The following is a 12,378-nucleotide window of genomic DNA, read 5'->3' on the forward strand; positions in this document are numbered from 1 at the left end:
ATTTTTAAGAGCGCTTATTTGATTCACACTCTCATAGTGCCTCAATTATAAACTCATAGAAGATAAAAAAATCTACTTGATTTTGCAGGGCAATAGTAGCTCTACGTTGTGGTGGTTTACACATTCACCTAACAAACTAAAGTTCCTTGGTTGAAGGAGACGCAGATCCCGAAGTTTGAGTCAGGCAGGGCATCCGGCGTAATTTCTTTTTTTTTAAACTTAAACAAACATGCAGCCGAAAGTAGATTTAATAGGGTGAAAAAAGAAAAGAAAAGACGTGTTTAAAATATAGACTCAAAACTAAAAAAGAATTCCTCAGGCAGATTGAGGTTTTTGCAGTGCGGAGACTTTGTCAGTTGTTATGAATGAACGCAAAGGAGATCCCTGCTTGTCTCAAATATTTTTTTGGCATTTTATCAGAGGAGGAACATCCTCAGTCTCCTCTTATCTCTCGGCAGGCTTTGAAGTGCAAGTAGTATTGTGTCTGAGAGATCTTTCCATTTGTTTGCCTCTGAAGTCTCCGGGCCCCCTGCGATGCGCTCTCTAGAATTTACAAGGTGTGTAATTTAGCCTGGATTGGTTTTCTAATCTTTTGAATTACTTGAGATCAAACATGTACTTCTTCTTAAGGGCGCTTGTTTGATTCGCATGCCCTCTTTTGTTTCTGATAACAACTGATCACAGCTCTTAGCGAGCATCCCTGTAGGGCCTAACGCAGTAAAACGTGATCGGTAAAGTCCTGCTTTTACGCATTTTTCACTAGGATTACTCAGCTTCAGATTTAAAAAAAAGTATCCAACAATGCAACACATTTCATATCTGCATGTAAAGTCTTATTTTGTTGGCTAACTGACAAAAAGAGCAGACAGATAAATACAGGAGAGGCAATAATTACAATAAAATTTTGGAAAAAATTAATAAATATCAGTACAAACTATCTGAACAGTCTAGTCTATAAACTAATACCTTTATCCCATTTATTAACAAGACTGTTTATGTATTAATGTCCCATTATTGTGTTTAATACTGGAAACTTTGGGGTTGCTCTTTTTAAGCTAGTGCACTGAGCCTGTAGACACGTAACATTAGATACATAACATTGACACACAGTCGATAACAATGACGGTTACCTTTACTTTTCTCCCTTCCTGTATCGTCTGTACTTGTTACCGAGCTCCGGGATGCAGCCAATCACGAAGCCGCACTGAAAGTCGAGTCGATGGGAGGAGAAAAGGCTCCTGAGAACTCGCAGCAGATTCATCTGTTGCAAAGCTGCAGGAGTGTGGCAGTTGGTGCGTCCTCTGAGCTGAGACAGAAGAAACTTTGTTTTAAGGTAACATTGAGGAATGCACTGACACAGACGCATCGGGCTGCAGCGCTACGCGGAGAAGACCGAAGGATTATACACATTTTAAAACTGCTTCCTCACGCGTAAAAACCCTCATCTGGTTACTGGACTATGATCGAATTCTCCTTTCTGTGGAACCAGCGCGTTTTAGGACAAGTTGGTGTATTTAACTAGACTCGGGGAACTTGAGGTTTTGGCATTTTTCATGCCATTGTTGGAGGCTGCAGAGTGAAAACACTGTTCTGTGGACGATTTTGAGACGCCCCTGTGTGTGTCGAAGCCAAAGAGGATTTTGGAGCTGAAGACATGAAACCGTTTGTCGTATGCGCATTTCTGCTGTTAAAAGTAAGCTACAGTTTATTGCACGCTTTACCACCACATGAGCTAAAGTCAGATTTTCACTTTGACGTGTTTTATAAGGCGTTTCTTACTTATTCCACACTCGTGGCTTTACATCAGGGGTCTGTTTAAACTTGAGTAAACTTAATCCAGCTCAGTTTGCACCATTGCTCCCAAAGGAAATCTGTTTCACAACACAGAACCGTACTTCGTCAGGGCTGTCACACGACACATGTTGGTGAATATAAGCGTCAGAGGTGATAATAGAGTAAAATTAGTGCGTCTTTGAAAGGCTCTCTTGACAAAACTGGAATCGAACCGTGGTAAACATATTTCTCAGATGCACATGCTAAGACGAAGCCTACTGAAGACCTCCTTGGCACTATTTCTTCCTCTTCTTGTGTGTGTGTTTTTTTATTTATTTATTTATTGCCATCTCATTGTTTTCCCACGAAACTTCGCATTTTGAGCCCATCACACCGGCTACAATGAACCAAACACATAAAACAGGAACAAAACCCAGGAGCACACCATTTATCAAGATTAAGCAGCCACATTAAAATAAATGGTGTATGATTTAAAGACAGATTATAGTTTCGGTGGTGTTTGATAGCATGCCATTAAGCCAGGATCAGGGTGCAAAGAAAACCTCTACCTCACAGTTGCAGACAATAATTTGACACTCATCTACCTGAAAAAGCCCATGGGGCTTGTAGTCCTGTCTAGACATGCTTTTTAAGAGTCAGAGCACTTTTGTTAGATCAAAGTGGTTAGATAAGGCTTTAGTTCTAAAAAAGATAGGTATCTCTTTATAATTATAATATCAGTAGGATTAATTTGTGGAATTTAAGATGCTTTTCATTTGGGAAAAACACAAAAGGAATCTTTTGTTTCCAAAAATAATTGTTTCATTAGTCACTATATGATTCAGTGTGGAAGTTGGGTGTTTTTCTACTACCTTAACTCTTTCTACAACACATTTTCCATTTAGTTTACTGTACGCGTTGATACATTTGTTGCTAGTGGCAGTTCCTGGTGAAAATGTGGCCTAGTCTATTACTACTGCTGGGGTCTGGATATCTGGAGCAAGGCAATTATCATAATTTTCTCCCAGTTTGTGGTGTTTGTGTGTGTGTGCATGCAAGGGGGTAGTTTAGTGTGTTCCCACCCTAATTTGAATTTCCACAGAGTAGGCAGACTTCAGGATCATTTAGTACTTTTAATTACCTCATTTACTTTGGTGAGAGTTGAAAACCGTTAGATGAATAGTTGGTGTATCTGCGCGCGCTGTCTCGTTTGATTTAGGATCACGGTTGTGGTGGAACCCTGTGTCCTTTAATTTGTCCCTCATGCTGCCTGCATACTGCACCAATAGCAGGAATGGGCACAGATGTGCTGCTCAGACAGGTTTCCCCTCTCAGCCTGGGCTGACTCTGCTGAAAGACCTCTCACTGTTGTTGCCACAGCCGGATTGTGAAATATCATGGGTCAGCATCTTCACAGGCGAAGAGCAATCTTTTCATGTTTATTTTCACACAGATTAGATTAACAGTGGAAACTCACATCCGCAGGCTTTAAAAGGGAGCTCACTTCAGAAAATGTTTCAGGCAGAGAGGCGGCTGAAATGAATTGTGTATGTGTGTTTGTGTGTGAGATCCCCGATGACTGAGTGACTCCAGCAGCCGTGGAGTTGAGAGCCCCATTGAAAGCTGTGCTCCTCGGTGGTCCGTCTGTTCTCACTGGGGAATCCCTTTAGATTGCAGCTTCTTACCTTGATGGAAAAAGCAACTGCAGCTTGGTTCCCCTCAGACTTTATAACCCCCCAGTACAACAGATAAGACCCAGAGGACTCTGAGGGAAATTAAACTTTGCTTGAAAAGTGAACATAATGACAAGGTATGACGTTGTAGCCACACAAGCTGTAGCAAGATGATTAACAAGAGCCAATAATTAAATGGAATCAAGTTATATACATGTTTAGAAAGCAAAGCGTGTCGATTTATGTGGCACGAAACTAAAAATAACAGTTTTTGCCTTCTGAGTTTACAAGCAACAAATAATTTAGATGTTTTTTTCTGTTATTATGTCTCCTTTCTAGACTTAAACAGGAAACTCATCATTGTCCTGTAAAAGTATAATTTACTCCTCTTAGTACTTAAAGTTCAATTTACCCTTAATGAGTACTATTTAATTTACAATGAGTAGGTATTTATTCCTGTAAGGAGTAGATGTCAGTTCCCGCTGGTTTCCAGTGTGGCATGAATTAAATCTTTCATTGTATACTGGATACCAATGGGTTAAGCGCCAAGCATTTGCCGGCGCCTGCTCTCCGTACAGTTGGCCCCCCAGCCAAGTTTAACGAGTTACACCAACCAGACCCACACCAGACGTTATAAAATGCTACAAATTCAAGCTCGAGGTCAACACCCCCCCCCCCCCCCCCCCACACACACACACACCAAAAAAATGCCAAAAAACAAAACAGAGCCACTGTCACTAAATATTTACCAAAGGATAGATTAAGAGGCCAAAAGGTTATTAAGCACTTCATCAGTCACATGGAGAGGGCAAACCAGGGTTACCAGGATACCTCTGTGCTAAAAGTTATTGTGGTTATGACGCCAACTCAGATATCCTGATTCCTCCCTGCTGGATCCTACCACCCCAGTCTCCTAAATGCCTCTGTTCTGGGTTGTGTGGCTGGTGTTCAGATATCATCAGGCTCCTCTGTAAGCTGTGCGGTCAAACCGGCTGTTGTTTTTGGTACGAGTCGAGCACAGTTTCAAAGCCGATTCGCCTGTATCATCAGCACGGAACATTTTGGGTTTCGCGACTGGAGTCACACCACTGTCTCTGTGTGTGTGTGTGTGTGTGTGTGTGTGTGTCCGTGCGTGAGTGTTTGGTTTTTATCTGGGGGGCTTTTGTTGGAGGCTACAGGTTCACACATGTCTCCTGAGTGTCTTGGCAGACTTCAGAAACAAAGAGAGACATCATTGAGGTTGTTTAGCTGTTACTTTTTTCCCTTTGCAGGAGGTTAGTTGTTAGACATCTGTTTGCTCTTGTCAGGCCCCAGGCGGAGTAGGTCAATCTCCCTTAAATATGTGTGCATGTTTAAGATGCCGTTGCATAGGGCCTGGAGAAGGGCGTGTTAGTGAAATACTGACCTTCACAGACACACCTGCGGGGCTTTGTGACTTCAAAGCGCTCCTCTTACCCAAACGGACACTCTCATGCTGAGCAGCCTTGGTTAACTGACACTCTTGCCTGGGGCCATCTCCTTTATTCCCAGTCACCGCCACAACCAGTATAGTTAATTCACACAGAGAGCGCTCATTCACACAGAATTTAGAATGAGTGGAGAGGCAGAAACTCAGATTTTTTCTTTTTTCTTTTACTTCTTTCACGCTCCTTTTCTGGTTGTTTTACTTCCCCCTTTATGTTTCATTCTTTTCAATGACCTAAAGCCATGTGATTAAATCCAGCAACTCCTGTCAGGCACCCTCGCTCCCTGCACAAGCTGTTAGGAATGTCTGATCTATTCGTCATGTCATAACTCAAGCTGGGACCTCCATTACCCACTTGCAGATAAGGATTAAGAGCACTTATGGGTGAAAACCAAGGCAGATCGAAAGATTAAAAACAAGGCGGGTTTGGGGTGTGTGTGTGTGTGTGGGGGGGGGGCATTTACAGTTTATCTTCTTTGCTGCTTCTTTAATCGTGCAGTCCTAAAACTTTATATCCAAAAATGGCCCAAACGTATGATTTGTTGCCTTAAAAAAAACCCAGTAGGGGTATCTTATTTTTCTTACTGTGTCACTTTTGCTGTAGGTTACTCTTGGAAATGCCTGTGCCAGCGGTAAGTTCACTGAATCAGGGGAGTGTTGCAGTCTGTGCCCTCCTGGGTTTGAAGTGAAGGTAGAATGTGGGAAAAAGGACACCACATGTGCACCGTGCCCAGAGGGTAAGCACTTATAATCTAATGTTACTACTCTGATTCAGCGTGTTTCAAGTGCCTCATCATTTTCTTCACCCAGTTTGACGCAGAGTTTGTAATCTTTCCCATAGGCAGATTTTCCTCATCTGAAGACCTTGGCTCTTGCCTTCCATGTGCTAGGTGTCCACACAGTATTCCCACTTTCTCTCCATGCTCTGCCACTCAAAACACACAGTGTGAATGTGACAAAGGCTACTTCTTTTTGAGCTCGCACAGCTTGTGCGCACCTTGCTCCAAATGCAATCGTGGTGAGGGGCTTGTACGGCAGTGTGGCTCTATGGGAGACACTGTGTGCGCCACCTGCGGCCCTGGAACCTTCTCGGAGGCGGTTCGTCCCACAGGTCCCTGTCAGCCTTGCGCTCGGTGCTCTGAAAATGAGGTGGAGATCCGGTCCTGCCTGCCCCAATCTGACACACTCTGCATGGGTGAGCTTTATCAAAGATTTAGACTCGGTAAATAAAATGCATAAAGGGACAGGGAAAGAAAAACTCCCTTTTAACAAGAATAAACCAAGAACCATGAATATTCATGGGGGAGGCTTTTATCAGCTGTAAAAGTTATTAAAATAAATTATATTAAAAATAAATTACCCAGTGGGTTGATTGGGGTCTTGATTTTATAACTGGCTGATAATTGGAAAATACAGAATAATGAGAGCTTTATCCTTTAAAGATCTGATGCAGGCAATCGTGCATAAAAAAGATGAAAGAGAGAGCTGAAGGGAAGGGGGAGACAAGCAGCGGAAGAGTCTCTGAAAAAATGAGGACATGTGGTCAACATCTGCATCTACGCTTCACTTTGTAACACTGTGAATTGGGAAACATGAGTTGTGAAAAAGAGCCCACTTAAGTGCTGTAGTCCAATTGATATGAGCTTGACAGGTCTTTAGGTTAACTGTCTCAAAAACCTGAAGGTCAAGCGAGGCTGCTGACCCTGACAGCAAGTCTGCTCGCTCCCAAATGGCTACACCCGCTCTCCAGGAGTTAGGTCATCTGTGCACACCGTGGGTCCATAAGTCATGACTTTTTGACCCCTCGTGGGTCAGCACAGTACGATATACTGTTTGATCCCAAAATAGGCAGACGGCAGGAGGGAGAATCAGGCTGGAAACGGGGGCAATGAAAGGTCTGAAAACCTCAGGGGAGTGGGATAGCTGAGGCTATCATTACATCTGGTCCTAATTTATGGTGTGCAAATGTGTTCTGACGTGCAAAATGTGCACATGCAATGCTCCTCACTGTGGCGCATGTCCATCTCCTAATCTTCACAGAGAAGAAGCTGCACATTCTCTCTCGCCCCGGTCAAACCGATGCTCCTCGGTGGCCCGGCGTAACGGAGGACGGGAAGACCAGTCCTGCTCCTGGAACGACTGATTTAACCACACAGGAAGAGAGCGGCAACAGCAACATTCTTGTATATGTGTCTGTTCTGGCTGCTGTGGTGCTGGGTTTGCTTATTTATGTGGCTTATAAATGGTAGGTTTTCACTGAAGAAGGGTCCTTATTTTGAAATGTGCATAAGAATCTGTACATATTCCCCCAGTGATTAAAAATAGGACCTAATGGGTAATTAACTATCATTGTTTTTACTGTGGTCTTCACAGCTGGAGGTCATGCAAACAGAAGAAGGCGCTCTCTAAGGCCCATGCAGCAGAGTTGGGAACATCTCCAGAAGGAGAGAAGCTTCAGAGCGACAGTGGTGTATTTCTGGATTCTTACAGCCTACAGGACAACCAGCCCAGCAAAGGTATGATAGCCACAGACGCTATGAAACTAAATTAAACTGATTTCAAATGATTCAAGCTTTCTAAAAATGCTGCTAAAACATCTAGCAGCTCCCCGAGAACAGTGGATACAAAAAAAAACCAACCTTTCCACCCATCGCGGGTTTTTGGGATGTCAATATAAATAATTTCAGAGCTTTTTCCATCTTTAATATGACGAATAACCTCTGCAATTCAAATGAGAAGCAAACTGCTTAATGTGTAGTGTGTTTGTATAAGAGTGCACACCCTCATATAACTGAGGATTAACCAAAATCAACCGATTTTGTTAAACTAATCTGGTCACGGCAAAAAGGGCCACTGAGAGTTTACAAATTGTCAAATTGCTGAAAGGTATCAGTCAGGAGAAGGGTACAACAGAATCCCCAAGGTATTAAATATACCATTGAGCACAATGGAGACAGTCATCAACGAGTGGAAATAATATGGCACAACAGTGACTTTATCAAGAACTGGACACCCCTCAAAAAATGATGAAGAGATAACAAGAAAACTGGTTGGGGAGGCTGCCAAGAGGCCTTAAAGGAGCTGCAGGAAGTTCTGGCAAGATCTGGTTGTGTACTGCATGTGACAACAATCTTCATATTCTTCATATGTCTGTGCTATGTGGTAGGGTGGCAACACAGAAGCCTTTTTTTGCAGAGAAAAATACCCAAGCCTTGCTAGTTTTCCAGAACAAAATACATCCGGTCTTCCTAAAAGCATGTGGGAAAATGACAAGACTTGGAATTACAGCAAAAAAGTCCAAAGTTATGCACATCACCAAAAGAGCACAATAGCTACGCTGAAGCATGGCAGCAGCATCATCATGCTTCAGCTGGAATGTCATCTTTCATCACAACAATGACCCGTAGCATACATCCAGATCAACAAAAGAATTACTTCAGCAGGGGAAGATTAAAATTTTGTGCCCGACATCTATAAACACACCAGGAAATCTGTGGGCGGACGTGAAGACAGCTGTGCTTAGGAGACAACGCGAGGGAGGGTGAAGACGTGTCACGCTGATAGAGTTCTACCTAAAAAGACTAGATGATGTTTTAAAATAAGAAGTCACTGAAGCAAAGTATTAGGTTAAGGGTGTGCATATTTATGCAACCAGGTTGACAGTTTTAAAGTTTTTAAGTAACAATAACAATGCTTGACTTTAATGATGAGAAGAAGGCCAAAGGGTAATGTTTATTGTTGTTTCTCCCACGCTTTTGGAATTTTAGTTCATTCCTCGTGACCAAACACTTTCAGCTCACGCTGCTTTCTTTAAAAGCCTGAAAAGTATTTTCAGTGCCTCTAAATGAGAAGTGAGGACATTTCAGGAACCAGTCCTAACTTGGAAATACGCCGAGGAATGATTTCTTGCTGGAAAGTCGAGCGATTACAGTTTATCCACTCAGCGCATTGTGTTGTTCTTTTAAATGACGTGGTGCCTCAGACAATCCAAGACATCAGTCATATGTTATTATCTCAGCTGTTGTTTTTAAACATCTGATTCTTCTCGGCGAAACCTTTCTTCCATGCCCAGGGACGTTTGCTGCTTTACCGATGAGTTTTTAAAGTTATGCATGATGCCGCCTGCCGTGTCTCTTGGAAGTTGACGTGCCGTGAAAATCCCTTTTAAATCACGTGTGTTTGGTCTAACCTCCTCTGTTTTTGAGACAACTCCATGAGCTTTGCCGCGTTTATTGGTTAGCTTGGAAACTTCCACAGGAGGAATTTCATTTTCAAGTTCATCCATTATTACTATTTTATTATAATAAAATGCAACTGTATTTTGCAGGGGTTAATTTAAGAAAAGCGATTTGATTGAATATATATGAAAGCAAGTTCAAAAAGTTATATTATAACCATAGCTCCGTTTTATATAAGCTTGTCTGCAGACTGATGTCTTGCAGACAAGCCATGTATTGCATTGTGGCTTTCAGAAACTAACACTAAAACTAAACAAAGTCTCTTTGTTTGGATGAAATCTCTGTATCACCTTTAAGTTTTCAGTGTTTTCCACAACAACTGTAAACTTCCTAATTTTGCAATAATTAACTTGGTATTTCTAAAAGGACACAATTATTCTAGCGCCCATGTTTGTGGTATTATTTATAGCTTTTGATAATATACTGTAAGTACTGCTACTGCTTTTCGGACAGATGTGGTAACTTTGGTTGGATTTTGTTTTCACAGGTAACATGAGAGACAAGCAGGACAGCCGTCTTTACACGAACCTACCTCCACAAAGACAGGAAGAGGTGGAGCGCCTCCTGCAAGAAGGAAGCGGCCGAGGCTGGAGGCACCTTGGCGCGGCGCTGGGTTATGAGCCTGAACAGCTGGATCTGTTCGAGCGGGGAGAGGCCCCGGCCCACACACTCCTCTCCAACTGGGCCCAGAAAGAAGGCTCCACTCTGGGACTGCTGTGCTCTGCAGTGGCCCGCATCGAGAGGCCCGACATAGTAACAGCTCTTAACTGTCCCGTGCAGGGGGTGTCTGTGGTCTGACAACTTCTCGACCCTACGTGTGAAATTCAGAGACTCAGGTGAAAAACTCTGACATGATGAGAGGTACTCTGATATCACCACCTCTGCCACTGATGGGTTTTTTAATCTCTTTTTTTTTTTTTTTTTACCTTCTGAACCTTTACTCCAGTTTATGTCACCACTTGATTGTACATTGCTCTAACTGCATGACTGATTCTCCTGTTAATGTGTCCTATCAACACATAAGCAGGACGCTAACGGTATAAACTGTTGTATATCTCATCACTGCAACTGATGCTACCAGTGAGAGAACAACCTGATCATCTGGGATGACGTGGAAAGATCTCCTCTCACACAACAATAAGAGCATTTACAGTGTTGTTTATACGCGCACACTACTATGTCTTGTAAATATTTAGTTAGTGGCAGGAAGCGAAATAACATGTTTACATGTTGCATGAGTTTTATTATTCAGAGACATCATAAATTAGATCCATCCCTATGTAAAAAAACTCCAAATATATATTCACATATATGTATCCCGCCCCACGTTGTTGTACAAATGCACACAGGTTACGTCATCATGTTTTTAGTATGGCTAGCCTTTTTGTTATGACTCACAACTGAAGCAACCACTATGGTACAGCTGATTTTGGCATGTTTTTTGCCTGTCCAGTATAATGTGGCTTTTCCTAAAGGGGATCATTTGTGCGGGTTTAATGGGCATGTGGTCTGATTTCTTCAGGAGAACACCATGGTCATATCTCTGTAATTGTCCCCATTATTGCTTGTAGTTTATATTTTTTATAAGAACACTTTTATCTTGTATGTAGATAGGAACTGCTCACTAGGTTGTTTGTTAAAAGTTATTGCCTATTCTGTTGGGGTTTTTTTAATCTTTTTTTTTTTTTTTCTGCTGCAGCCACAAAGTAGCTGTGGTCATTTACACTGAGGAAATATCAAGCACCGTCAGAATCTGCTAAACAACTTTCTTAGCGCTTTCTGTCATCATTCAAGTCATCATTTAATTGTAAACGCTTTAAATGTTAAGGGGTTGGTAAAGTCCTGGATTAAAGTGGAAATTTGTGAAGATGCAGATGGAATTTTCCATTTTAAAATGTAGAAAAAGTTCTCAACATTAATCCTTGTGTTCAGCTTGACACCTTGTTTTTGTATTTATTTTAACACCACTTCAAGTCAGAAAGTAAATAAAACCTATGAGATATCTGTGGTGGCCTAGTTGTCATTTAACAAATACCCTTACAGCCACTTTGTTAGGTATAACTGTTTAGTAAGTAAGTTTAGTGAAAAAGTATCTAATCAGCCAATTTCAGAAAATGCTGATTTGCTGGGATTTTAATCACAGAGTTCACAGAGACTGGTCTAAAAGGAGAAAATATCTAGTGAGCGACAGTTTTCTGGGCAAAAACGCCTCGTTTGATGTCAGAGGAGAATGGCCAGACTGCTTTCAGCTGACAGGAAGGCAACAGTAACAAGATAACCGCTCATTACAACCAAGGTATGCAGAAGAGCATCTCTGAATCCACAACATGTTGAACCTTGCTAGAGCTGCAGAAGGCTTCTCCAGTCAGCTAAGAACAGGAAACTGAGCTCTGAAGGTAAAATGAGGTCCATTCCAGTACTCACTACCTGTAACTAATGAATTGGCAAGCAAGTCTAACTTTGATGTTTAACTTCTTTTGCTTTTTGTGGAATTACTAATCAAGTGTAGCATTATACAGACGATAAAACATCAGTCTTTATGCTGCAGATCTGCTACAATCAGCCTGGGGAACTTGCAGCTTTTATTTAGTTTCTCGAGGCTAAGCGATTATTTACAAACTCGTTAAAAACAAAAAAAGAAAAAGAAGCAGAATTACAATTTAAAGTTACAATCAGAACAAATGTTAATAAGTTTTAAAAGGGCCTTAAACATGAAGCACAGAAATGAAGAACAGATGAAATATGTAAAAGTGATGATAAAAGAGCTCAGCTGACAAGAGATTCGACAGGCCTCATTAGTTTCACACAGTATAGTTTAATTTTCATCTTTTTGTCATCTTCCCAAAGGCCCAAACAGTTCTGGCATTGTTTATGTAATAATGATACAGTGTTTTATGACAGTCTAGTGAAAGGCAACAGTGAACAGTTGTATTTGCACCAAATGAAAAGTCTTTTTTTTAGGTTTACGGAAATAAGACATTTATTGCTAAAGAACCACAGTCCCATAAACCTACGTCTATCATCTTTAGTCAAAGTATAAAACTCATCTGATGGGTTAGAGTAACAAAGTTTGGACATGGAATAAACTACTTCTCTTCAAGGGATTTAGTGTATGAGGACGTTTCCTGTCCAAAACCCTGAGGGGAAATCATTTAAGAGGTATTTAATAATTTGAGGGCGAAACCAAAATAATCTTAAATCTTCTGGAGGAGCAGTTTTCTGTTTCTCA

The 12,378-nt window shown here is 41.5% G+C and overlaps 1 protein-coding gene across 2 annotated transcripts; it reads left to right on the forward strand.

Moving 5' to 3' along the window:
* Positions 1-1,192: 1,192 nt before the first annotated feature.
* On the forward strand, positions 1,193-11,156 carry nradd (neurotrophin receptor associated death domain). Of its 2 annotated transcripts, none has more exons than XM_082552060.1 (6): positions 1,193-1,333; positions 5,516-5,648; positions 5,753-6,106; positions 6,952-7,156; positions 7,285-7,427; positions 9,637-11,156. In XM_082552060.1, the coding sequence occupies exons 1-6, from the start codon at positions 1,220-1,222 to the stop codon at positions 9,945-9,947; spliced, it is 1,260 nt and encodes a 419-aa protein (XP_082408186.1). In that variant the 5' UTR covers positions 1,193-1,219; the 3' UTR covers positions 9,948-11,156. The 2 variants fall into 2 exon arrangements, with proteins under 2 accessions (XP_082408186.1, XP_082408187.1); XM_082552061.1 differs by having other exon boundaries at positions 1,244-1,693.
* The last annotated feature ends 1,222 nt before the right edge of the window (positions 11,157-12,378 follow it).

This window comes from Aulonocara stuartgranti (assembly GCF_965226115.1).
Source record: "Aulonocara stuartgranti genome assembly, chromosome: 11".
NCBI classification, from domain to species: Eukaryota; Metazoa; Chordata; class Actinopteri; order Cichliformes; family Cichlidae; genus Aulonocara; species Aulonocara stuartgranti.